This window comes from Calidris pugnax, unplaced genomic scaffold, assembly GCF_001431845.1.
Source record: "Calidris pugnax isolate Ruff unplaced genomic scaffold, ASM143184v1 scaffold1, whole genome shotgun sequence".
Lineage (NCBI taxonomy): Eukaryota > Metazoa > Chordata > Aves > Charadriiformes > Scolopacidae > Calidris > Calidris pugnax.
The window spans coordinates 4010367-4035255 of NW_015090800.1; the positions used below are offsets into that span (position 1 = coordinate 4010367).

The following is a 24889-nucleotide window of genomic DNA, read 5'->3' on the forward strand; positions in this document are numbered from 1 at the left end:
GCAGCATCTTTACAGGATGGGGCTCCAGTCAATGTTAAGGGGGGGGCAAAACCAGAGGTAAGAATAAGCACTTCTCCCACTGGGGCTTAGGAGGAACCTGCGAGGTTAGGAGGAGCAGTGCTGTACCTGAGAGGAAGCCGAGACAAAAAGGAGAGCAGCCTCTGGCTACAGGACTCAGGTTGGCTAATGGTTCTGAGGGAGGGCTCCGGGGAGGGGGACGCCATGGGGGGAGACACAGACAGCACAGCTGCAGCAGCGGTCAGTCCGAGAAGCCAACAACTCCAGGGGTTGGCAGCAGCTGGCTCTCCCCTTCCCCTGGGGATCCTCTGTTCCAGTTCCTAGAGTACGAGCACCCCTTTCTTCAGCACCTGCACTTAAGTTCTTAAATTTGCAGAATAATTTTTTTTTGTTTGTTTGTTTGTTGTTTTTTTTAAAAATACCCCTGTACTTTAATCACGAAAAACCAGTCCCCCGCCCCAATTCTACTAAAAACATGATTGTCCATAGCTGGAGGCTTATTGAACGACCTCACCCCGTCACCACTAAGTTACTCCAATGTCCAATTAAACAGCAGGCAGCTCAACCTTTAGGTAACACAACTACAAAAATCGGATCGTGCTCTCTTCTCTCTCCCCCCTCCTCCTCCTCCTCTTCCTCCTCAAGAGAGCTCCATTATTTTTTCCTAAGTGCCAGCGCGACTCCGACTGCCACAGCTAATATAGCCACCGCAGCAGCCCCGCCGTACAGCAATATAGATTTCCCTTCCGGCAATAAGATAGGCTTCTCCTCTGCAGCCGAGGATTTCTCTTCTATTTCTTCCAAACGACCCTCTTTCCCCACTTTTTGTTCCCCCGGAAGCAGTATTTTCTCAGGTTGCGGTGCAGCTTTTTCTTCTGACGGGGCTAACTTTGGGGCAGGTTTACTTAATACGGGGATTTCAGGTTCAACGAGCTCTTCGGCCGCTTTTCCCTTTTCCTCCTGTTTCGTACGCAGAAGCGGGGAGGGATGTGCTTTTTCAGCAGCAGCAGCAATTTCAGCTGGAGGTTTGGCTTCCTGTAAAGAAGCAGGGGGCTCTGGAAAGGCTGCCTGCACGGTCTCTGCAGCGACGGCGGACACCACCGCTTCCTCGATCCCCTCCGGTATCTCCTCCTTCTCCACGTGAACGATATCAGAGTTGGAAGAGTTGTTCTCACTCCTTTCTTCACCCCCTCCGTTGCTGTCCAGGCTTTTGACTTCTTCAGGATCCATGGCCACTTGCTGCCAGGACTCGGGTCCCAGGGAGACGGGCAGGCTCTCCGTGTGCCAGCTCTGACTGGCCGAGAGGGAGACGGGCAGGCTCTCCGACTGCCACGAGGTGGTCACGGTGGGGGACTCCGGGGGGCTCACCTGTCCCGAGTTGTCGCTGGTCAGGATGTAGATGTCATTACTGTCCTCTGCGATGAGCCCGGGGTACTCTTCCTCTTCCGATTCCAAAGCGAAGACCGTCCCCTGCGAAGGAAAAGGAGGACACGAGACGTGAGCGATGGCGGCGGCGTCACCCCCCCTGCACGGGAAGGAACAGGACACCTGGAAACTTGGTGGGGCTGGGGGAAAGATGAGCCGGCCTCGGCAGGAGCAGCAGTTGTCTGACCTACATTTTAGAAGAGATTACAAAACCCAGCCGGTCCAGCTGGCATTTCCAGAGAATGGAACCACTTAGAGGAGCTTTGCTGGGAGCTCCTCCTTTCCCCGCTGTTACTGCGTCGCTGGGTACCTCACCAAACCAAACCACACCACGTGGGCGTGATTAACCAGAGAACGAGATGCCAAGGTCTGAAAACCCAACTGAAACAAAACAAAGCAAGCAAAGGTACACATGTGAGCCCAGCTGAACACCGCTCACTTCTCCCCTTTATGCAAGTGCTCTCTACTGCCTGTCCATTGTCATCTAACTGCGTTTCTCTTCTATTACAGAATCACAGAATCTTCTAGGTTGGAAGGGACCTCAAAGATCATCTTGTCCAACCGTCAACCTAACTGACAAAAATAGACACCCGCACAACAAACAAGAAGCATCACCATCACTAAACCATACCTCCCAGCACTTCATCAACCCGTCTTTTGAACACCTCCGGGAATGGTGCCTCAACCACCTCCCTGGGCAGCCCATTCCAATGGCTGAGAACCCTTTCGGTGAAAAATTTTTTCCTAATATCCAGCCTGAACCTCCCCTGGCGCAACTTGAGGCCATTTCTTCTTGTCCCGTCACCTGTGACTTGAGAGAAGAGACCGACCCCCACCTCTCTACACCCTCCTTTCAGGGAGTTGTAGAGAGCAGTAAGGTCTCCCCTCAGCCTCCTCTTCTCCAGGCTGAACACCCCCAGCTCCCTCAGCCTCTCCTCATAAGACGTGCTCCAGACCCCTCACCCTTAATTTGCCATCTGAAGCCTGTATTTCTACTTTGTATCACCAAGCTGGAATCTACAGTAATTTTAGTGTTTTACTACAAACAATTTTAGCTATTCTTAAATGCGTTCACTTTCCAAGACTGTCTTCATAACGTTGGCTACACAACTTCAGTGAAAACAAACAGCCGAGCACAGACATCCAAAGATGCTGACGGGGTTGGTTTGTTTTTATTTAGCTAGGGAAGGTCTGTAGACATCCAAAAAATTTGATGTCTGCAGTGGGCTTCAGTTAGAGAAATTGCAAGCGTAAGATACTGACTGGTTCCTTCCTGCATTGACTGCTGAGCATCAAACACAGAAGAGATTTGCTTCAAGGGGAAAATTACAAGAGGGGAAAAAAAACCTAAGTGCAGATGAAGAACCTAAGATGGGTGTGGTACCAACAACATAAAAGCAAGAGATTTGCAGAGAGGAACCCCAAAGTTTGCTACGCCACATAACAGAAGGCTGTGAAACCATTAACAAAGATTCAGTTACTCCCTTGCTCCTAACAAAAATGATTTGGACGTTTTATGGAGTGCTGCAGTGCTGGGAGCCCCTTCCCTGAAAATTCCTCACTCGATTACCAAGTTTCCCTGTTCAGACACAGGGAAAAAAAATTAAAATCCATTCATTCTCTTTCTTCCTGCTCCCTTCTGCACACAATAGCTCCCCTACAGCAGCCCAAGCAGTTGTCCCCATCTTTTCAAACCCTTTCCAACACCTGTGAGTCTGGGGGTTGGTTCTGCTCCAGTCTCCTATCCATAGCTTCCCACCCCAAGACACCTCCTCGGTTGTTTGACAACTTTTTACAGATTCATGTAGTCGTCTGTTAGGAACTGCTCCAAGTTAAAAACAAACGTGTTCTTCATTTTGCTGAGTTGTTTTTAATGCTGCTCAGTGCCCAGTCTGGCCCCCAGAGAGGCTCGAGTGTGGCTGCAGGTGGCCAGCAGCTGCACCAGCTCGCACTGGTGCCCAAGGAGCCAAATTGATGCCAGTGCCTTGTGTTGAGAGCCGAAGGAAAATGCATTTCAGCTTTGGCAACTCCAAATTACCACTTAGTTCTTAATACACAAGGAGTTCAGGGCCTACAGGTCAATGGTTTCTACCTTTCAGTAGGTGCATCCGTGGAGCTCACAGCTCTGGGCCAGCAGCAACGCGCTTTTCTCCCCGGGGAGCCCACAGACTCTCCACTGACATGGACCAGGCACCCTGCAATTCCTCCTTTCCCTGGCAGAGGGAAGGGCCTCCACACACACAAAAACCAAACCAAAAAGCGAGTTGTGGGCACAAGAGAGAGAGCACAAACCCTGTGGGTCACTGGCAGCAGCTGCAGCGAGAGGAAATGAAGCAGGAGCAGATCCCTGGCGAAAGCACCGAACTGGGATTTGGGAGATCCACGCAGCTTACGGGCAGTAACACCTCGATCTTTCATGCTGGAAACTATTCCCTTATCAATAAACTTTGTGAAAAGGGGGTCAAGTGAGTTGAGGATGGGAGTGGGGTTTCTCTCTCCACTCCCCCAAAACACCTTGCCATTTTGCAAAACTCAATGGACCCATTCCTAGGGACTTCTGCACAACGGTGGGGGCTGTAGTCCAGGACAGCACTGGGAAGGTCAAGATTGCACAGTGTATTTTGGGAGGGGTGGGATCTAAATTTCATCTTCTCAGCCCGTGGAGTTTTGGAAGATATCTGTGAACGGATAAATAGATCTCACAGAGCACTTCAAAAAGAACTTTTCTTTATAAATGCCTTTAAATTGCTTGGATATGGGGAAGCATCATCTGGCTCAGTAACAAATTCAGAAAATCTAAAGAAAAACAGTATACAGGACTCCTCAGGGGAAGGTTAAAAGCAATCACACACCTAAGGTTCTCCACGAAGTCTTGCTACAGCAGGAAATACAAATTAAAAAGCAAGCTACTAACAGGCACCTGTGATCACAGCAATTTATTTTTTCATTTCCGCAGGCGATCCAGACTGAGCACAACAGCAATTAAATAACGAAATAACTAGGGGTAAAACCTGTGATCTCCTGAATTTCTGTACGACCCTCCTCTCCGCTCAGCTCTATCAGCACTGATTTATTTCCCTCCCACAGCGCAGCACATCCCAACACACCAGTCTATGTCTGTAACCTCACGCCAGCAAAAAGAACAGGGACACACACACACAACTGGTACCAGCTATTCTCTTACCATCCCGCTGGAAGTGCACCCATGCTGCTGCAGATGGTTCAATGTGAAGCATATAAAAAAATAAAAAACCCATTCCAAACCCACACTATGCTTGTGAGCTCTGGTGACTGTAGCAAACTTCTTTTCATGGATAAACTAAAAAAAAAGCACCAACTAGGAAGGTGTTCAGATGGCCTCAACTGGGCAGTGACTCAGCAGCCCCCGGCAGGGAGGAGGGAGCCACCCCATAGTCAATGACGACTGCGGTGACATTGAAGCCATCCTGATACTCCTCAATACATATTCCTCTGCTTCTGCTCTATTCCTGATCCACTGCCCTAACTCCTCCCTTTGCTCTCATAAGTAAAACCAAAGTTGTTCTTTGGGGGCAAACCCGCAGGTGATTTGACCGTGATAAAAACAAACAATTAATTTAGGCAAAGCACCACCACAGCTACCACACGGACCAGTAGCTGCCCAGCCCAGCAAAATACCTCACCTCAGTAGATCCTCAGCAGGTAAACAAACATAGGCATACAAGGATTAGTTATTCCAGTTATTCCCACATATCAGGGCGTTTTGTAAAGGCCATGTGCTTTACTGAGTGAGCTCCCTGAGTGGAGACAACACCTCACAAAACACAGGTAAGATCTGGGCAGATGCTGATGGTCATGTGTGGAAGTGAAGGAAAGGTAACAGGGGAATCACAGGCAATCCCCAAATTTCAAATATTTCATTAATACGTGTACCAACACTACATCCTGCCTTCAGCAGAAAGGAAGGCCAAAGAGGCTCAAGCACTTTATTGTTCCTTTTCTCATGCTGTATGGACTGGATTGACCTCAAAAGAGTTATCAGTCACTGGCTCCCTATAAATCAGAGCTTTATAAAGCCTGGCTGATTCCTTTCTGTCTTTACAGGCAATTTAACTTCCATGTCAGTGCCTCAGGGACACAACTCCCCAAGCTTGAAGAGAGAGATCACCTGAGGTTGAGAAACCCAGGGGAAAGTTAGCATGCTACATGTCACTGGGTAATTTCACTACTTTTTCATTAAAAGCGTATGAAGTTTTAATTGAAAAGCCAAACAGTAATAGGCATTTTTTAGGATATGTGACTAATATTTTTTGAGCTGAATTAAGAGTTAATTCAGAATGTCAAGAGGATAAAGCTAGGATTTTGTGCTGATTCAGTTGAGGTTTGCACGTTTTTGTTCTTGGGTGGTTTGTTTTGTGTTTTTTTCTTTCTTTTTTTTTTAGTTTTTAAGCAGCTGCAATAAAAACTGAATGACATTTAGGACAATTCTCTTGATTTGTCTACAGACCTGACCCAGAAGCAAAGCTCCCATAGACAGATTAATTCAGGACAGGATGGAACATGTGGAAGGATTTTTAATAACCTGATGCCTTATATAAGCCCTACACTTTAGACTTAACTGTAAATAAGGAACGTATGTATGTAAGCTTTTGTTTATCTGCTTTGTTTACTGTAAGTGGAGAGTCTACTGCTCCAGATCAGATCCTCTTTTTTAACTATGGGATGGGAGACTTGCAAACTTGGGAGCACCTTCCCTCATCCAGCACACTTGCAGAACCACGTCACGTATCTCTCGAGAAGCAGGAGTGAGTCCCTCACTGCAGCACCCTGCCACTCCTGATCCCAAATCACAGGAGTGAGTCCCTCACAGCAGCACCCTGCCACTCCTGATCCCAAACCACAGCCACTTGAGGGAAGAGCTGGCACAAGTCAGGATGAGAAGGAGAACGGGGTAGTTCCCTTCTTGGTTAGAACCCAAGGATGAGCACAGCAGATGAGGCAGCCTTGAGGAGAACATCAGCTTAATGCTGTCGAGGTGGCATTTGCAGACTTAAAAAAAAAAAAAAGCTCCAGAAGTCCATCACTGTCCTCAATCTATGCGGTTTGACTCGTAGAAGTATTGTGAAGAACTTCTACAAGTGACAGAAAGCATTCCTAACAAACGTGCTAGAGCAGCCCGCAGGATAAGTTGCAGCTATTACATTACAGGGTGAGCTCTATATAAACTGGTAACAAAATAATCCCAAAAAATCTCCAAAAGGTCTTCCAATAAGCAAACCCTATCAGTTTGGATTCAGCTGCAGTCCTGCCACTGTCAGTAATCTGAACTTTGCTGAAAATCACTGCCAGCAGTGGATTCACAACACTACAACCTCTAACACACAGTAGGAAATCACTACTTAAAAACACCTGTCAAGTTTCAACTAGGATTTAAAAGACAACAACCATACCAAAACAAATAAAGACTTGGAAACTGACTCTCATGATAACAATACTATTTTTCATGGTTTTCTAATAGGCCTGTTATTAAGTGGAGAGAAACAAGCTGACTTCCTAGCTCTAGTAGTTACTTTCGGTAAACAGCGAGGACTTGTAACTCCACATAAGAAAAAACCCATCCCTATTTAGCACAATAATAACTTCAGCCTGATTTATGCAAAGCTGCTTCTGGTGGAAATAAGTATTAAAATCCAAACTCTGAGTGTCTCAAAGATAAAAGTAACTTTTTTTTTCTTTTTCTTAAGAACTAGCAGGAATAGTAGCACGCACTGAATCTGTAATGGAGAAGGTATTAGATAACGAACGGAAAGGGGCGGCCATGACTGTCCAACACAGCATTTACTGCATCTTGAAAGCCCTGCCCTGCAAGCTCAGAAGAGCAGATGCATGCAAAACGACTATGCCTAATTGCTGTGGACCCCCTGTGTATTCTTCTAGGGTTTGCTTTAGGTTTGGTTTAAGTGTTCCCAAAAGCTCGACCGGTCTCTCCGCTTCGGTTCTTAAAAGTACACACAGGCAAGTTGCAGTTAAGTCTGTTCAGGAAAGGAATGATGTGGACAGACAAACTCATACAAAACTCATCTCCAAAAATGCTAAAAAAGCCCCCTGGAAAAGCTGTACAGCCCAGCAAGCCACCCGTAAACCCCAGATCTTGATTTTTTCCAGTAAAAGCAAACATTCTATATACAGGTCAGAGAGGAGTGCCACCTTGAGGGAAAAAAAAAATCTGTGTTCCTTGAATTCTCCCCCCGCCAATGAAACAGACCCACATAAAATCTCCCAAAAAAAGAGTACCATGAAATACAGGAGGAAATGCTGCCAGAACGCAAATGTTCCAGGAGAGCAATTTTTACCCTGATAAAAAATTCAGAACACTCAACACAACTAGGAAGTTTTTTTAGGCAAGAATGCTGACTTTATCTTGTAACATGACCTGTCACAGAGAGAAATGAGGTTCAGTCCTCTTTTTCCTTGCCCCAACAGCATCAGGGTGACAATACAAGTTCTAGGACCCCATCAAACACATTTGTGCTTAAAATTTAGTGTCTGAAAAACAAAAGGCAAGGAGCGATGAACAGGTCTGCTGCTGGGGGGTCCCAAAAGATCCCCCCTCTGGGAAAAAAAAATAAAAATTAGATAGGTGAAGCCAAGAAAAACAGAGCAGACTCTGCAAGTAGGACTGTGCTTTTTAATAAGGAAAAAAAAAAGAAAAATTAAAAAAAGGGGAAAAAAAGTCGTATGAACCAAATCGAAGCACAGCAATACTGCAGCCACGGCTTTCATCCCATTCAAGGAACGCTTTGGCTAGAAAAGCCTGCAGAAATGATCCTGTTCCTTCCCCTGCCCTCCAATGTAACCTCTACTACCTGCAGAGAGTCAGCACCAAGGCAACACCCTCCGTGGTTTCAGACTTAGCAGTTTATATTGAAATAAAGTCAGTTATTTAAAGACCAATTCTTCAGACAGACTGATTTGAAGTTGTTGGAAGGGAAAAAAAAAGGAGACCTAGTTGCTCCTTGAACATTTAAGTTCCTTTTCATTCAGCCACAGTGCCTAAAAAAGAAAAAAATCTATTACTGTAACCAAAGAAGTTACCTACAAATAAAAGTGGATGTTTCGCTGCTGTGGTCCACGATACAAGTGTAAAGTATAATTACTTTGAAAGGAAAACTCTTTTCTAGGACTTCTCTAATTAGATTGCCCTTTCTTGCTTCTCTACCATATTAAACTTAGTTATCTCTCCTCCAGTGGAGCACGTCTCTCTATTTCTGCATTGTCATTCTCAAGGCAGACACCTGGACTGCTGCAGAAGGAATTTTTCATCTCCGGTAGCGCAAACTGACTGCCTCGCTTCCTCAGGATGGCAAGTGTGTCTCTTTGCTCTTTTTCTTCTCCAGATTGTTAACAGATTCTAGTACGGAAATTATTCAATCACTAGCAGCAAAGAAAATGTCAAAACCAGCAGAAAAGCCCAAAACAAAACACTAGAAACCGAGAACAGCTCTTCTAAGGCTGAGATATGAAACTGTAAACACTATGTATATTTCAAGCAAATTTACTTTCACTTTTTTCAACATGAGCAAACAACTAGTTAAATTCCAATCCAGATCTGAACATCAGGAGACAAGAACCCCGGCAAGGCAGAGACAATTTCAGCTACTGGTCACAAAAACAAACACCAGGCTCTTACTGAGAGAAGAAAGGTTATTAACTGCATACTGATAAACACCCATTGCATGCACTTATTTCAGCTCTTTCAAACAACTGAAAAGCAGATGGGCTCGTTAACGAGAGTGTGAATCTGAGAATAATAAAAAAAAGCAGCTTCCAAGTAATCATATACTTTTTCTTCCCAGACTACTTCAACATAGATGAAATCTAACCATGGAAAACAGGATCCGCAGAGCTTGAGAAGAAATAAATTATTTGGGAGGAGGGGTGGGAAAGGAAGAGGAAGGAAAAATAATCCTTACCAACTGACTGGCCTTACTGTGCACTTTTCCAGGAGACCAAGAATTGCTTCTGATGCAGCAGCATCCAGCCCTGGAGAAGTCAGAGCGAAAAGGGAGGGGAGGTACAAGGAGGAAAGGGAGGGGAGAGGAGGAGGAGGGTGGGGAGAGGAGGAAAGGGGAGGGGAGAGGATGTACACTGCCTGTCAGTTTGTTGAGCCCTAACATGCTTTCGGGAAAGAGAAGAAACTACTGCTAAATCAGGCTGGGAATTAGTTTGCAGTGGTTCAAGATGATAAGGGAACAAGAGCTTAGTATGACCATTTGGGTGCAAAACAGGTAGAAGAAGAAGAAATGTGTGTCCTGATATGTGTCTATTTAGAGAACTTGGAATGTCAAACATGCTTTTTGTTCCAAGGACAGATCATACTAAAACTTAAAAGTCAGGCAGGGTAAATATAAGAGTTGCAGCCAAACCTGTCACTGGAATTAGTGAAAGAGGGAAGCTGTTCAGAAGCAAGATTTCTTTGCTTTCCTACGGTCCTCCAAATTCAACTTGCATCTACCTGCAAATCTGAGAGATTGTAAACTAGATGGAGTAGTCATTTCATCTTTTCATTCATGGTTATGTTGACAGCTGCATCCAAACACAATATCCAGTGCACTGCAGGCACTCCTACTTGGAAGACTTTCACTTTAAACTAGTAAAACAGACCAAGGGGAACAGCATACACAACGGCCAGAATCGAAGTATCAAAATATTGTATGCACTTCAACATAAAAACATGCCAGCCATTCTCTCACCTACCAATCAGTACATCCCAGTCCCACCCCCCATGAAAAATTAGCTACATTACAATTTTAGTGCCTGAAGGGAGAATGGGAAGGGAACACTCACTGTTTCAACACATCATCTCATCACCAGGACTGGGACAAAAAATTAAAAAGCAACTTCTCATCTCAGAGGCTCTACCTCTAGTATCCCAAATTTCCTATTCCTCACAAGCCACCCCGATTTCTTGAAATCTACTGCAGAGCTACCCAATTTATCAACCTTTATTCCCTTGTTTCTAGTGAATTGCTGTCCACCACCCTCCATCAGATGCCTTCCTGGACTGAGAAGCCTCCCGAGCCCACAAAACACCCTGAAGTCTTGCAGACCCTCAGGAGCTCTTCCAGAACCCTCAGGAGCTCTTCCAGCCGCATCCTGGCTGCACAGCATGACGCAGCAAGTGGTCCCACTGGATGACACAGCTCCATAAAATTCTGACTCCACAGATCCACAGCAGGGCAATAAGAAGGGCTCAGCTGACCCCTTACCTTCAAGTGGCTACTTCTCTCCTGGCAAAGGTTGGTTTCAATCCGAAACACCCAAATTATATAGTGGCAAGGGAAGAGACAGCACCAGAGATGCTACAAATCAGGTCTGCCCCTGAGAAGCTGCCTCCTGTGAAGCTCTCCTCTGCTCCTGATCCGTGAAAAAACAGACAGGCTCTTCTGGTATCTTCTCAATTTTAAGTAAGCTCTTAGCAGCTGTAGGAAAGACCTATCTTCACAGCACTCCGGAGTAAAACAAAACCTGAACCTCTAACTGTCACAGCAACACAATTCACTGGAGACAGCCAGGTTTATACACTGTCCTTATGGCTCCGGCAAAGTATTACTGACAACTTGATCCAGCACACAGAGCCCCGGTGGCAGATGCTTATCTTCCAGAAATGCAAAACACCTGCCTGATGGCTAAAATGCAACACACTTGCCTGATGGCTCTCCCCCAGCCCTTCTCAGAAACACACACACACTCTCCCACCCTCGCCCCATTCCCAGCACTGCCATCCCCACAACCACTTCCCACAAATTTCAGAAGAAATCAAGAAGCTTGGCTCTCAGCGAAAATGTACGTTTACATTACCAGGGAAAGGAAAGAAAAAAAAAAAATAAAGACATTTAAAACCATATATTGCCTTCCTCCAAGTAAATCCACAAGCCCAGCGGGTCCCCATCCCCGGAGCAACTCACAAAGGGTTAGTGCAGCCACATTAATTCGGCTGGAAAGGATTTTCATCACCTTGTCTCTTTCCTCGCCTCTTCTGCTGTTTCAAAAATAGCTCTGGCTTGTTTGCTGTACCGCTTATGTCAGTCTGATTTTATGCCTGGCTGGATGTATACAGACGAGCCCGCAGCCCATCAAACACCGACTACCCAGATCTGTACATACATGCAGAGTCACACAAACACAAAGCACAGCCCCCTCCCGTAGAGGCCGTGCTGGAAAGCTGCTTGTTTTGAGAGGCTTTATGCTGTATTAAGTATGTTTACAGCAGGCCTCAAACAGGGGCTAGAGAACAGTCTGCAGGCTTTTCTGAGGTTTAAAAAAAAGAAAAAAGCAGCAAAGCAAAACAGATCTAACGTCCATCTGTCTTGGAGCTGCAAGTAAGGGCCTTCTCTATGATGAAAATACTTTGAAATGTGAGTGCATTTATCAAATGACCTAAGGTCATTTGGCTGCATGCTGTTAGTGTTTCTGTCCATTAAAGACAAACAAACCCTCCCAAAGGCTTTGAAAACCATTATCCACGATTGCCAGGAAGGGAAAGAATACAGGAAGGTGCAGATGTGCAAAAATTCTGGAACAAACTACTTTTTAAAAAAAAACCCAACAACTCAGGTAGAGCCTTTATATACAAGAAGCTGTCTGAATGAATTTTTTTTTTTTTTTAACCCAGGGGTTTTCCTGAAGAGCTTTTCTTTTTAGAATAAATCAACTCGCTGGAGCCATTTCACTAATCCCAGATTAATTCCACTCAAATCTGGCCTGCTTCCCAAACCCAGTAATCTAAAGCTCAGCCTCCTTTAGCACAATTCTACCTTCAAGACCCAGCTCATTGGCCGTGAGCTGCCTCTGTGATGTATTTTTAAATGAAACTTTCTCAGCGTGCCATGACTCAGGAACATCGGTTACCACGAATTGAAGATTTCCACAAGGAAATGCAGCACAAAGGAATCTTGATTGCTCATTCCATCCATGTCCCTATACAGCTATAAAATCCAACATGCATTAGTTATTTTGTCACTTAGTATAAAAATAAATTAGTACCTGCTGACATTTCTGTATGAAGTGCTCCCCAATTACTTATCTGCTAAAAAAAACCTCTGAAAATTTAGAGGAAAAATACCCATATACCATTTCCAGCAGTCACCAGAGTATGAAGATAATATTAAAAAGATGAGCCTCTCAGCCACAGTATCTCTTGTGACAGGTGTTTGCTTCTAAATGCAATTCTCTATGTATATTAACAGGAAAGAACACACAAACAAAACCTCACCATATAGCAACAAATTAGCATCTTAATGCACAGTGTGTGAAAAGTAGTTGTTATTAGACATCTGAGGACCTCTTCAATTTCAACGGCAATCCAACAAGCCAGACATGCAAGGAACTGGAACAGACTGCCTGGGGAAATTGTGGAGTCCAATCACACAGGTCTCTAATGTCAACATGAATGGGTAAAAGTCAGTTCTGCCTCGGGGCAGAGAGATGAAACAGATGACTGCCCAAGATCTCTTTCCAACTACATGGTCCTGACCTCCTGCTTTTTTTTTTTGGCTTTTTCTGGGGTTTTCCTTCTCTCATCTGCTTGCTTTCAGCAACCCCTCTTAGCTTTCACTCCTGTTAAGACTAGTATCACACTTAGAAATAAGCTGTGAACAAAGTATGAAAATCAAACATTGTCTTCTTACCCATCCTCCTTGTTGAATGATATAGTCTGCAGAATAGTCTTCTAGATATGTCACCCCGAAGTTCACAAGCGCGCTCAGCGGTTCCTGGCCCCGTCTGGTTAACTCCATCAGAAATTGTTGTAGCAGAACCAGGGGTACCAAGACCTTCAACAAACAAGGATTGTGAATAAATATCGAAAGCATTATCAATACCACTGTGTAGGTAAAACATAAGAATTCATGTGGTCCACAGAAAAGGTCTGAATCTACAAGCCCAAAGGACTATACGCTTCATTTTTATGAAGACACAAGGCAGAAACATAATACAATTCAGTAAGAAAGAAGCACTTAATCAAAATACCACAGTCTAACTTGAGAGTTTCCCAGAAGAGGACTGCAGGGATTCTTTAAGCCCCATTTTTTTCCAACACAAGATTCAGGTAAAGAAACAGAACAGGTGCAGTACTTGCTAACCCAGAAGTGGAAAGATGCAACATTATAAATAGTTTGAAGGGATATGCCTCCAAATTGCATTTAAACAGCAAACTCATACACATTCTTGAATAGATACACTTCACTAGACAGTCTCTCTGGGAGTTCACACTTGGCTGTCAGACAGGATAGGGAGAAACAGCTCCTCCCAGCAGCGTAACATTAGGGACGTGTTTAAAGTGACAAACACAACCCCCTCTGCACGTTAAACTCTCCCTCCTACGCCAAATTTAACAGGTACAGAATTCCCTCCTTCATTTCCTACTCCCGTTCCTCCTTCCAAGCCTTTTGTCTTTCACTGAATGCTCAGCTTTCAGCAACATGAATTACTCTAGAAGATGCAAGACTCTGTGAACCCACCTCCTTCATACTATACACTTCCAGACACTTCCTTCTGAAAGTTTATTTTTGTTTGCCTAAACAGCATGCAGTTGAACTTTTAAACTCTAAATTTATTCTCCTAGAGCACGCAAGCGGCCCTCTGGGCAAAGTTTATATGCAGCGTCAGGAAACTGGTATGAATTGAAGCCATTAGCATCTGAAAAAGCTCTGTTACAATACAGGAGAAAAATATTTGTAAGTTTTACTGCACCTAGTTTGTGACAACTGCATTGTCTATCTATTCACTGTGCAAATAAGAATGTTGTTTCCCAGCTGCACAAGGTAGATGCAGGCTAATACTACTGCTCAGACTGAACTCCAAATGCCTCCTTCCTTTCCCAGTCTCCTCCTTCTGCAGCCCAATTTTCTTTTCTGTAAATATTCTCCATCACTATTCCTAAAAATCACACTTTAGGATGCAAAGGTGAAGGAAGCTGAATAGGTAAAGTAGGCTGGGTTTGAGACTGGTACTAAATCACGATAGAGTCACAGAATCACATGGGGTTGGAAGGGACCTCTGGAGATCATCTCCTCCAACCCCCCTGCCAGAGCAGGTCCACCCAGAGCAGGTCCCACAGGAACGTGTCCAGGTGGGTTTGGAATGTCTCCAGAGGAGACTCCACCACCTCCCTGGGCAGCCTGTTCCAGGGCTCTGCCACCCTCAAAGGAAAGAAGTTCCTCCTCATGTTTAGGTGGAACTTCTATGTTCAAGTTTGTGCCCATTTCCTTTCATCCTGTCACTGGGCACCACCAAAATAGACTCTTGACACCTCTCTTGCCATCCTCTTGACACCCACTCTTTTAGATATTTATAGGCATTGATCAGATCCCCCCTCATTCTTCTCCAGACTAAAAAGACCCAAGTCCCTCAGCCTTTCCTTGTAAGAGAGATGCTCCAGGCAACACTGAGATGGATGACTGAAAACAGATGCAGACCTTAGCAATGCCTGTAATCTGATAAATTTAAGATGTTCCTGCTGATTAACAACTGAGAGAGTCCAATACCATGACAGACAGGTTATAGTACTGTTCTCCTGGGAGGCACAGTTAACACTGCAGTCACTATAATAGGAACAAGATGGTGCTTTAATTTTGAAAGCCTTGGGGTTTTTTGAGTTTCTTGTAATTAATCTCAACTCAGAGGTAGAAGAGGTGCAAGCTTACAGTGCACAAACATAAGGAGCAGGTCAAGGTGAGGCAAGCGTCAGAAGAAACATCGATCTTTTTAGATCAAAGAAAGAAAAAGCACACTGTCAAGCCGAGGCATCTTTCGGAGGGTTTGGGCACACCCACATAACTCTACGACAGCATGAACATTGAGATCTCAAAATACTTGACATTTGCTTTAAGCTGAAGGCAAGAGAAACAAAAGCAAAAAAAAAAAAAAAAGGCTGCTTAGGAAATGAAGAGAGCTCAAATGTTGACATACTGAACATGAGTGTTGCCTCCTTCCTTTGCCAACTTAAGTATCTAATCCATCCACTTCTCCCAAATTTAGCAAGCCTCCGCAGGCCTCAGGGGAGAGGGACCAAATTCATACTCTACTATCCAATCCCACACAGACCAACAGATACTGCCTGTTTTTCCCCTCCTGCTGACATTACTGACCATTCTACCTTTGAGACCAGGAGGAAAAGGAACAGGCCTGCATGACACTGTCCCTAAATTAATGAAAGAAACCCTTCCATAAAGGTTAATGACAGCTTTTCCCTACATAAGAGTAGCTATGTGAGTAGTGATGAGATTTAACTAGACCAAGGTAAAAATATAGCCTTAGTAATTCAAAGCAACTGCAATTCCCTCCATCAGTACTCCTGGGAAGGAATGCCAGGGGCTGTTCATATTTTGACTGAAGAAAAACACACACAGCATCAAGCACAGCAGGCCAGAAAATAGTTGGCAGGAGAAAACTTCTAGGGAATCATTAAAAAAACCCACAACGGCTTTACTGTCAGAAGATTTCTGATTAATTGTGTAAATGAAAAACTTCTGTGATTTATACTATTGCAATTTCATGGTGCATCACCACAAATTCAAATGTATGCAAAAAAAAAAAAATTACAAAAGAAGTTCAGACACTTCTAAGAAGCTACTCAAAGTAACTGCCACTTCTGTGTGCTTTTTAACTATTTAAACATAAAATTAATCTAATTCTTTACATTATTATTTCTTACATTTTTGTTTTACTATTCTCTGGCCCCATTAATCAGTAAAAATGTGAAATTAAGATGACTGCTAACCTGCTTACCAGTTCAGCTGACTCTCAATATCAGTATTTGTTATCCTTTTACCTGATGCGCAATAGTGGGATTGTGTATTTTGGAGTGTGCATATAGTACTCAATTTTAAGCAAAAGCATATAAACTCAACAGTGGAGTATTTAAACTTTTTCTTACGTTAATTTTATTACAGAAATATAATCTGCCCTAAGTTTGAGGTGGTTTTGGTTTTGTTTTAGAGAGCCTTATTTCAAATATAAGGTGAAGACACCTCCTTTTCTCATACATGTAACACGAGGGAATATTTGCAAAGACTACTTTGAGTCTGCTGGGTGCCACAGAGACACCAGGCCTTTAAGTGATCAGCGTGGCTCTGAGTGCACCACAACCAACATATTAAACTGGTGGGGCTTTTATACACACGTATGTATGACAACACACACCTACAACAGCCAAGGCTCAGAAATTCAAAGTGAGATTTTATATACTGGATCGTAGGCTACTGAGAGCAAGAGGAGCATCTTGCTGTGCGAGGTGCCACTGCTGAGCAAAACAGACACAGCTTACACGTAAAGGAGAACACGTTTCATCTACCAGCTTCAGTTGTTTTGTTTCTACTGGTCTGGATCAAACCACAAGCCTTGATCACACAGATTTCTGTCTGTGGGAAGGTATTTCCACATTTTTAATCCTTTGACATCTGCCACAGCACAGCTGCTGTGCATCTTCAATTTCTGCTCCACCCAAGAAACTATAGAATATGTTACGGCCGTGAGCACCTAACAGGGAGTGATTTATTATTCTGTTTGGCTAGCTCAGCTAGTTGTAGGTTTTCTTATTATTTACTCTTAAAAGGGAGTAAGCTTAAGTTCTCCCAATAGAGTCAATTTAAATATATACCGTTCAGATTTTCACACATTTGAGACTAGCACAGCCTGATTTTGCTGCTGTATACCTGCTAATTAGACCTAACACTATGTCTATTTATAGCTACTTTTTAAAATTATTTTTCTAACAGCTTCTTCTTCAGAGTGAAAATGAAGCTAGGCTGAGGCTGGAGGAAAGATTTCTACATCTATTCTGTTATAAAATACGATTCTGATTAAGATGATCAAGGAATTTAAAAAGGAAATGAAACCAACACAAATGTATTCCATCTCCCCAAAACAAGTATTATTAAAGGAACTGCTGGGCATTCCTGACGCACCAAGCCACCACGAAAACAACACAGACAGATGCTGTCTTATTCTACAAAATTTCCATTCTGCTTTGCTTGTGGACTGTAAGTTTTGCGGCAACCAACGTTTCAGGTAAGCAAAGACATCTTCTGGATGATATTCTCAATGACAAGCTGACAAGAACCAAAATCCAGTAGCCACGGGGGCTGCAGAAACGTAGCAGCAAGGAAGGCTGAAATCATAATCACAGAATCACAGAATCTTCTAGGTTGGAAGGGACCTTAAAGATCATCTTGTCCAACCGTCAACCTCACTGACAAAAATAGACACCCACACAACAAACAAGAAGCATCACCATCACTAAACCATACCTCCCAGCACTACATCAACCTGTCTTTTGAACACCTCCAGGGATGGTGCCTCAACCACCTCCCTGGGCAGCCCATTCCAATGTCTGATAACCCTTTCAGTGAAAAAATTTTTCCTAATATCCAACCTGAACCTACCCTGGCACAACTTGAGGCCACTTCCTCTTGTCCTGTCGCCTGTGACTTTGGAGAAGAGACCAACCCCCACCTCTCTACACCCTCCTTTCAGGGAGTTGGAGAGAGCAATGAGGTCTCCCCTCAGCCTCCTCTTCTCCAGGCTGAACACCCCCAGCTCCCTCAGCCTCTCCTCATAAGACTTGTTCTCCAGACCCCTCACCATCTTTGTTGCCCTTCTCTGGACCCGCTCCAGCACCTCAATGTCTTTTTTATGGTATCAAACTATAAACCCCCAAATGCAGCTGATCCATCTACCCAGGGCTGTATCTTCAAGAGGTGTGTACCAAGAGCATATGGAGACGCAGTAGGCGACTGACAAGCTCCATCCACCTCCTCCCTTTGCCAACTGAGCCACAACGACTGGTGTTGGGCTCGTTTTTAGTTTTCGCCAACTGAAAAGTAAAATGTGCTAGCTCAGGCCACCTTCTTGATAATCAGATTTCATGGCTGTTTAAACTAAAATGCTGTGAAGCACAAGATGATCAACTGAAAGAACACACACACCAATTATAATCGCTGGAGCCACAGGCAATAACTTGTCAAGAAATGTTTAATAAACTGCTTTAAAAGCGCCTCACCCTTGGTTAGAGGATAAGTTTGTGAAGTGAGCAGGGAAATCTAGTTAAGGAAAAGTATTTCTGGTGAAAAAAAAATGTAAAAAGGGGGGAAAAAGATTTCTTTTTCTATTTTAAATTTAAGACTAAACTTTAACACTCAATTTGTGATTAAATTTGCAAACAGCTATTTCATCCTTTTATTCTTTTTCTGATGCCCACTGAACCCGCCACAGAATGAATAAGATGATGAATTTGAATGAATAAAGAAAGATAAATCTGGGAACAGTAATTCTACTCATTCTACATTAAAATTATTATATGATACTTCATTTACAGATTTGCATATTGTTTTAAAAAGAAGTTTCATATCATTTGAGATAACTACTCCTGAGACCAGCTATGCATACCATCTTAATGTTTCCTGAACAATTTAAATATCGTGAAGGTATTATCAATTTCTATTTTCACCATATTTCGTGCTTTTTTTACATATATTTTGAATGTGAGATGGGAGCAAAGATACAGGATAGAAATATTATGAAAACATCTGTCTCAGATTTCATTACAAAACTGCTAAAGAAATAAGTCTTTCTTGGGAATTTAAAAAAGTTGGATAATAATTTTTTTAAAAATTATGTCAAGCAACAACTCTAACTTTTCATTTTACAATAATAGAGGAAGATTGACATAATGCTTTCATTAGGTAACTTCTGGCTAAATCATCTAAAAACGACATATTATGTCCACATCTACCATTCTGAGACTGAGAGTTATGTCATGCTAAAAAGAAGCAGATTCTTTTTATTCTTGGTCCTCTGTGAAGCATAACTGTAACTAGCAAAAACACTATCAAATAGATGCAAGAGATATCAAAGTGAAAGTCACTTATTTGGTACCTTATTCCATCCACTGGCATGAGCAGCTGTCTCTTGTGTGCGCTCTCGATATTCTTGGTATGTCACCGGCCTGCAGAAGTTAAACCAACACTGAAAGTTATAAAAGGAAACAAAAGAATAAGAATAAAATAAAATTTCCAGTTTCCAGAGAACAAAATATTTTCACATGTATTATAGTAAATAACTTTCAAAGAAAACACCAGCACCAAACAGGGTCAGGAAGGTATTACCTTCTCCCAGTTACACAATTTCATATAATTTGATACTCTACAACTTAAAGAATATAAGTAGGTTCTCTGATATGCTATCAAAATTTCTAAGCTCATGCATATAATTTTTTATATCATAAGATTTTAAAGATAAAAAATTCCACTATGAAATCCATATGTGAGATAGATGCCAATGCAGAGTATAATTTTTATAAACAATATAGGCAATGAACCAACACAGGCTGCTTGACTGCAGCAACGTTATGTTAGAGTTGAAGACTTTATTTGCAAAAAAACGGCAGTTCTGATCACAAAGAACCCTTCATATTTCACTAGATATTTAGATTTATCTTTTTTTTTCTTTTAGATTTATCACATCTCTAGTTCTCTGAATGGGGATGATGAAATCCCTCTCTTCCACACTCTTTCCTCCCAGATCATACTGTATCTTAGAGTCAGTAACAATAAAGTCTTTCTGCCAAGTGACAGCAGAACGTGTAATGCTTCCAAAGAAGTTGTCCTGAGCCAGATCATGACAAAAGGTTATTTTGTTCAGCCTTCAGTTTAAGGGAAATAGCGGTAACTGGCATTGGACAGAAGGCTGCTTATCAAATTCCAAGAACTGTCATGATCTAACAGCCTGCTGTACCATAACAGACTTGTATATATGCATACAAGAGGATAGGAAAATATAAGCAAAATAAGTAAGTATTGCATCAAATAGCACTACTGTAGCAAACATGGGTAAGAGAGCAGAGTTAAAACACACTGGGGAAATGTAATTTGGGTTTGTCATTTTAAGTGCACTCTCTTAACTTCCTTTGTACATTAGTTCCTTTAAAATGTAAATCCAAATCAATCAGTGGGATGAGAAGAGCAACAACAGCTGCAGGAAGGATATTAGCAAGAGATTAAATGGTAGCTCTAGTTTGCCTTATGAAGAGGCATGCATGTCAACACGTTTCCACAGGCATTTCAGATTTTATATGTATGTATGTACATATATAAATTAAAAAATACTTAGAATGCAAACATTTTCCCATACAAAACACAAGCAGCCTAGAATGTCAGGCTACTAAAAAGCTAAAACCCACTTAATTGTCAAAGACCTCATCTCAGGAATTTTCCCAAAAGAATCAGCCTAGAGTGCACCAGTTATGACCCCTCAATGTCAGTCAGCCAATTATCTAAAACCTTTAATACATTTAAAAACACTGTTATTTCAATTCACCAGTTTAGGCACACAAAAAGGACGGGTCACAAGCCCTGCTACTAATTTTCCAACTTGTTGCCAGTCTGTTTTTGTAGCGTGTAGTGAGGTATTTATCAAAACCTCAGCTCTTCAGAAGATACTGAGTACAAGTTTTTAAGGTCACAGGGGACAAACGCCTGGCTTGCAAAGGCAGATAAGCTTCTGCCATTTCTGGGAGAACACACTAGCACGTCTTTTGCCTCTTAAGGAGGAACTTGTACCCCACATACTCTTTTCTGTGGGTAAATTATGGTTAGTTTACACAATACTGAGCTTACTTTTTGACCCCATAGGACCTGCATATAGTAGCAGACAGTGTACATATTGGTTTCTGAAAGTTAACCGGTGAGTTTCAGGGTGTACTTTTCCCTTGGATGACTCATGGAAAAAGAGACAATCATCTTCATCTGCCTGGTCAGATGTTACATGGCACCTTTGCTGCGAAATCCAGGTCAGAGCCATAGAATCATAGGATGGTTTGGGTTAGAAGGGACCTTTAAAGATCATGGGCAGGGACATCTTTCACTACATCAGGCTGCCCAAAGCCCTGGTCCACCTGACTTTGAACAGTCGGTTTTAAATTATATTGGTCATAAAAAGTCAACCCTTAGTTGTTGACTAGGGAGTTAGTTAAGGAATAGATGGGCTAGTTAAGGAATCACAGAATGGTTGAGGTTGGAATGCATCACTGGAGAACATCCTGCCCAACATCCCTGATCAACATCTTCAAGGATGGAGACCCCACAACCCCTCCGGGCAACCTGTGCCAGTGCCCAGTCACCCTCACAGTAAAAAGGTGTTTCCTGATGTTCAGATGGAATGACTTCTAAATTTTTAATCTTACAGAAGCCTGCCATAAAGGGTATTACCTTCATAAGGACATGAGATCCTTCTCCAATGCACGTATGGAAGGCTTAAGCCCTATGCATCAGCAAGTGTACAGTAAGCACTAATATCTAGGTTTCCAGTACCTTGTTGTTCAAACAGTTCATAAACAGCTATGCAAACTCTGAAAGTGTAGTACTAGAGATTTTCAGCTTCTTTTGAGCCATATTATTTAAACTAATTCACAAAATTTAGACTCAGATAGCTACTTGCCAATGCTGCCTTCACAACTGCATTTATGTAACTGCCCCTGAAGCAGCACCTCCCAGCTCCAGCTCTCTACAAATACATTTTGGAAGTCACCCGGAACAGCCAGAAGTAGTTCATGTGGATCCATTAAAATCAGGCTGGCAGTTTACAACAGAAAACCAAGCAACCATAACAGTTTTACCAATTTGCAAAAGGCATTAATCAAAATACTAGCATGCCAAGTACAATGTGCTAAACAATACACTTGAACTGGCAAGACAGCTCTTAAGGCACCAAGGTTAGCCCAGGGACCCACATTTGCTTCAGATGTGTACCTGAATGGTGGTCATAAAGCATCTAACTACCATCCTTTCAGGGAAACTCCCCTACTCATCTTGAGCCAGACTACAAAGAAACCTTCAGCTCCACTCTTAACTGTAAGGTAACAGAAGTTAATCTGGCTACAGCCCAGCGTTCATGAAATTTGCAATGGCAATTGGCAGCTGCTCATTTCACCAGCAACGCAAAATACTTGAATTAGTCTCAGAAAATTTTCAGAACTTGCATTACTGCAAAGAGCCAACGCCACAAAGAAGTATTTGCACGTTACAACACAAAACAAAAAACCCAGCCAGATAAAGGAGCGTTGAAAAAGAAAGAAATGCAACACAAAGTGCAGTCCCATCTTTAGCATTTCAGCAGCAGCCACAATGCAAAAGGAAACACCTTCCCTTTGAAAAAGCAAATGGAAACTCACTTGCTAAGCAAGGTCTGTAGTGCTTTGTGCAGATGTTCTTTCAATTCCTGGGACACTTTCTCCCCCAGATGAGCCAGGCAGTCTTCTATCGAGCTCTCCGGATTGGCAGGACTGAACACTGGGGAAGTGTGGCAGTCAAATCCTGTAGTGGTAAATGCTGAGAGAAAAAAGGTATACAAAACAAAATATAATAGATTCAGAGAACAACATCAACAGTATCAGACTTCTTATCCCATCACTTAACACAGTTTGCATGAGGGACAAAGAAATCACAACTCTAGAGTCAAAGGATGCTATGAACAAACTGTAGTAAAACAAGCAGGATCGAACTATACTCTGGGAGTGGTACTTTGAGCTACATTTCCCCTCCAGATTTTATTTCACAACTGCATCCTAACCAGCAAGTTAGCTGAATCTGCAACTATTCTCAATTTTAAGCTGATGCCAACCCTGATGGAGCAGCAGGAGAGCTTCTTTTCTATGGTAAAACTTCCCCACACATGGACGTATCTGCAGCAGTACTTGAGTAGCATTTTTAAAAATAATATTTTGTTCATATCATCTTTTCCTTCTCAGTTTAAAACTTCTAAGAAAGGTCCATACAGATGAACGTAAACAGATCTAGAGCCTTTCTACTGCAGATTTCCAATTTGCAACTCATACGCAATGCAAAGATTGTTTCCAAATCATCCCCTGCCGACTCCTATAAAAGCCACATCTACAGGTCAAAGCACGTAACAAAAACCAGACGTAGTGGAAGTGAGAAATCTGGTGGTCTCAGTCCACACTCCTCTGAGTGTTAGCTGCTGAGGAATGATCTCATTTCTGTCATCAACTGGAGCAGCTTAAGGGCTGCTTACATTTCATTATTTATAGTAACCTATTAAATGTCATTCAATTGTTTGCTTTGGCTAGACTCCATCACTCCAAATGGTAATGTTTAACTATTTTACTTCACGTGACAGTGTGTAGAAATCTTGTGGGGGGAGGAGGGTAAAGAGATTCAATGTGTCCAAAAATCTCTTTAACTAGAGGACCTGTTACAAATTAACCACCATTACAGTGCATAAGGATTATCGATTGAAATAAGAAAATCTGAAGAGCACCTTCCAAGATTTCTTCATCAAGATGTTTTAGCTCCTCCTCGATTTCTATTTTAATCTTCTCCAAAGCCTCTTTCTCTGAAGCAGGTTGTGCTGTAAGCTGTTGTTGAGTCCCTAAAAGAAACCAAGGAAATTATTCAAATGTGGTATTTCAAATAAGGTAGATAATAGAACACGATACTGAAATATTAACTATAAAGGAATTCAAGGTGAAAGTTGTATTTCAGACAGAAAGATAAAATGTATGATCCTTTAAGGGCACTTATTACAAAAGTTATACTATATGAACCCAGAAACATAAACTTTCAAGCCTATTCAAGACAGAATAGCTGCTTTAAATATGAATATATTTTTAAAAAACCTAGAAGTGTAAAGCCACAAACAGAACAGCTTTAATAACAAACTTATCTTAAATTTAAGAGCAAAGTCAAACAAAGGCACATAAATAAGCAGTAATTTAATATTATCAAACTACACCAAAACAAAGCAGCCATAGGCATAAGCTCGATTTTTACTAGCAAAATATAAATATTGATGCCTGTAAAATCCACAAACATACTCACAGTATAGCATGGTAACTACTCAAGTAACTGGCTTATGGGATGGGTACTAATGGAAAAACTATATGTCTGGGACAGAGTTGCAGCTCAAAACTCTTGCTATTTAGCTGCTTTTTCTTTGAGTTTGCTCATCTTTATTTCTTGTATCAGCTTTCAAGCGTGTCTTCAAATCCCATTCTTAAAGCACACTACATAACCTATTCCATTAACTGCTTATTTTCACCAAACATCACTGAATCAACAGCCTACCACTGAAATTCTCTTCTTCCTTTATTTCAGTTCCTTAAAATGTCCCACTTAGAGATACTATAGGTCTCTGTTATATCCAAACAGAGAAGTGCATTTTACATCAACTTACTCCTCTAGTAAATAAATAAACCAATAAAATTGACCACAAAAATCTCCCTTCCAGCCTTTTCCTTCCCTAAGTTCTAGGCAAATTATCAGTCTTCATTAGCCCTCTGCTACTTTCAACACCACCAGTGACTGTGTTACCCAAAACACATTTTCTTAGCTCTCCTACTTCTGAATATTCCTTAGAATTCTTTTTTTGGACTTCACGCTCTCTCATGCCA

The 24889-nt window shown here is 42.4% G+C and overlaps 1 protein-coding gene across 2 annotated transcripts in view; it reads right to left on the bottom strand.

Annotated features, from left to right (window-relative positions):
- Positions 1 to 424: 424 nt before the first annotated feature.
- The window catches only part of BCL2L13 (BCL2-like 13 (apoptosis facilitator)), a 36985-nt gene continuing 12520 nt past the window's right edge, over positions 425 to 24889 (bottom strand). For both annotated transcript variants that reach the window (XM_014937271.1, XM_014937270.1), the window contains 5 exons: positions 23758 to 23868; positions 22652 to 22808; positions 19360 to 19429; positions 13113 to 13256; positions 425 to 1488 (listed from right to left, as the gene is read on the bottom strand). In XM_014937271.1, the coding sequence (XP_014792757.1) occupies positions 673 to 1488; positions 13113 to 13256; positions 19360 to 19429; positions 22652 to 22808; positions 23758 to 23868 (1298 nt within the window). In that variant the 3' untranslated portion in view covers positions 425 to 672. The remainder of the gene's footprint in view (positions 1489 to 13112; positions 13257 to 19359; positions 19430 to 22651; positions 22809 to 23757; positions 23869 to 24889) is intronic.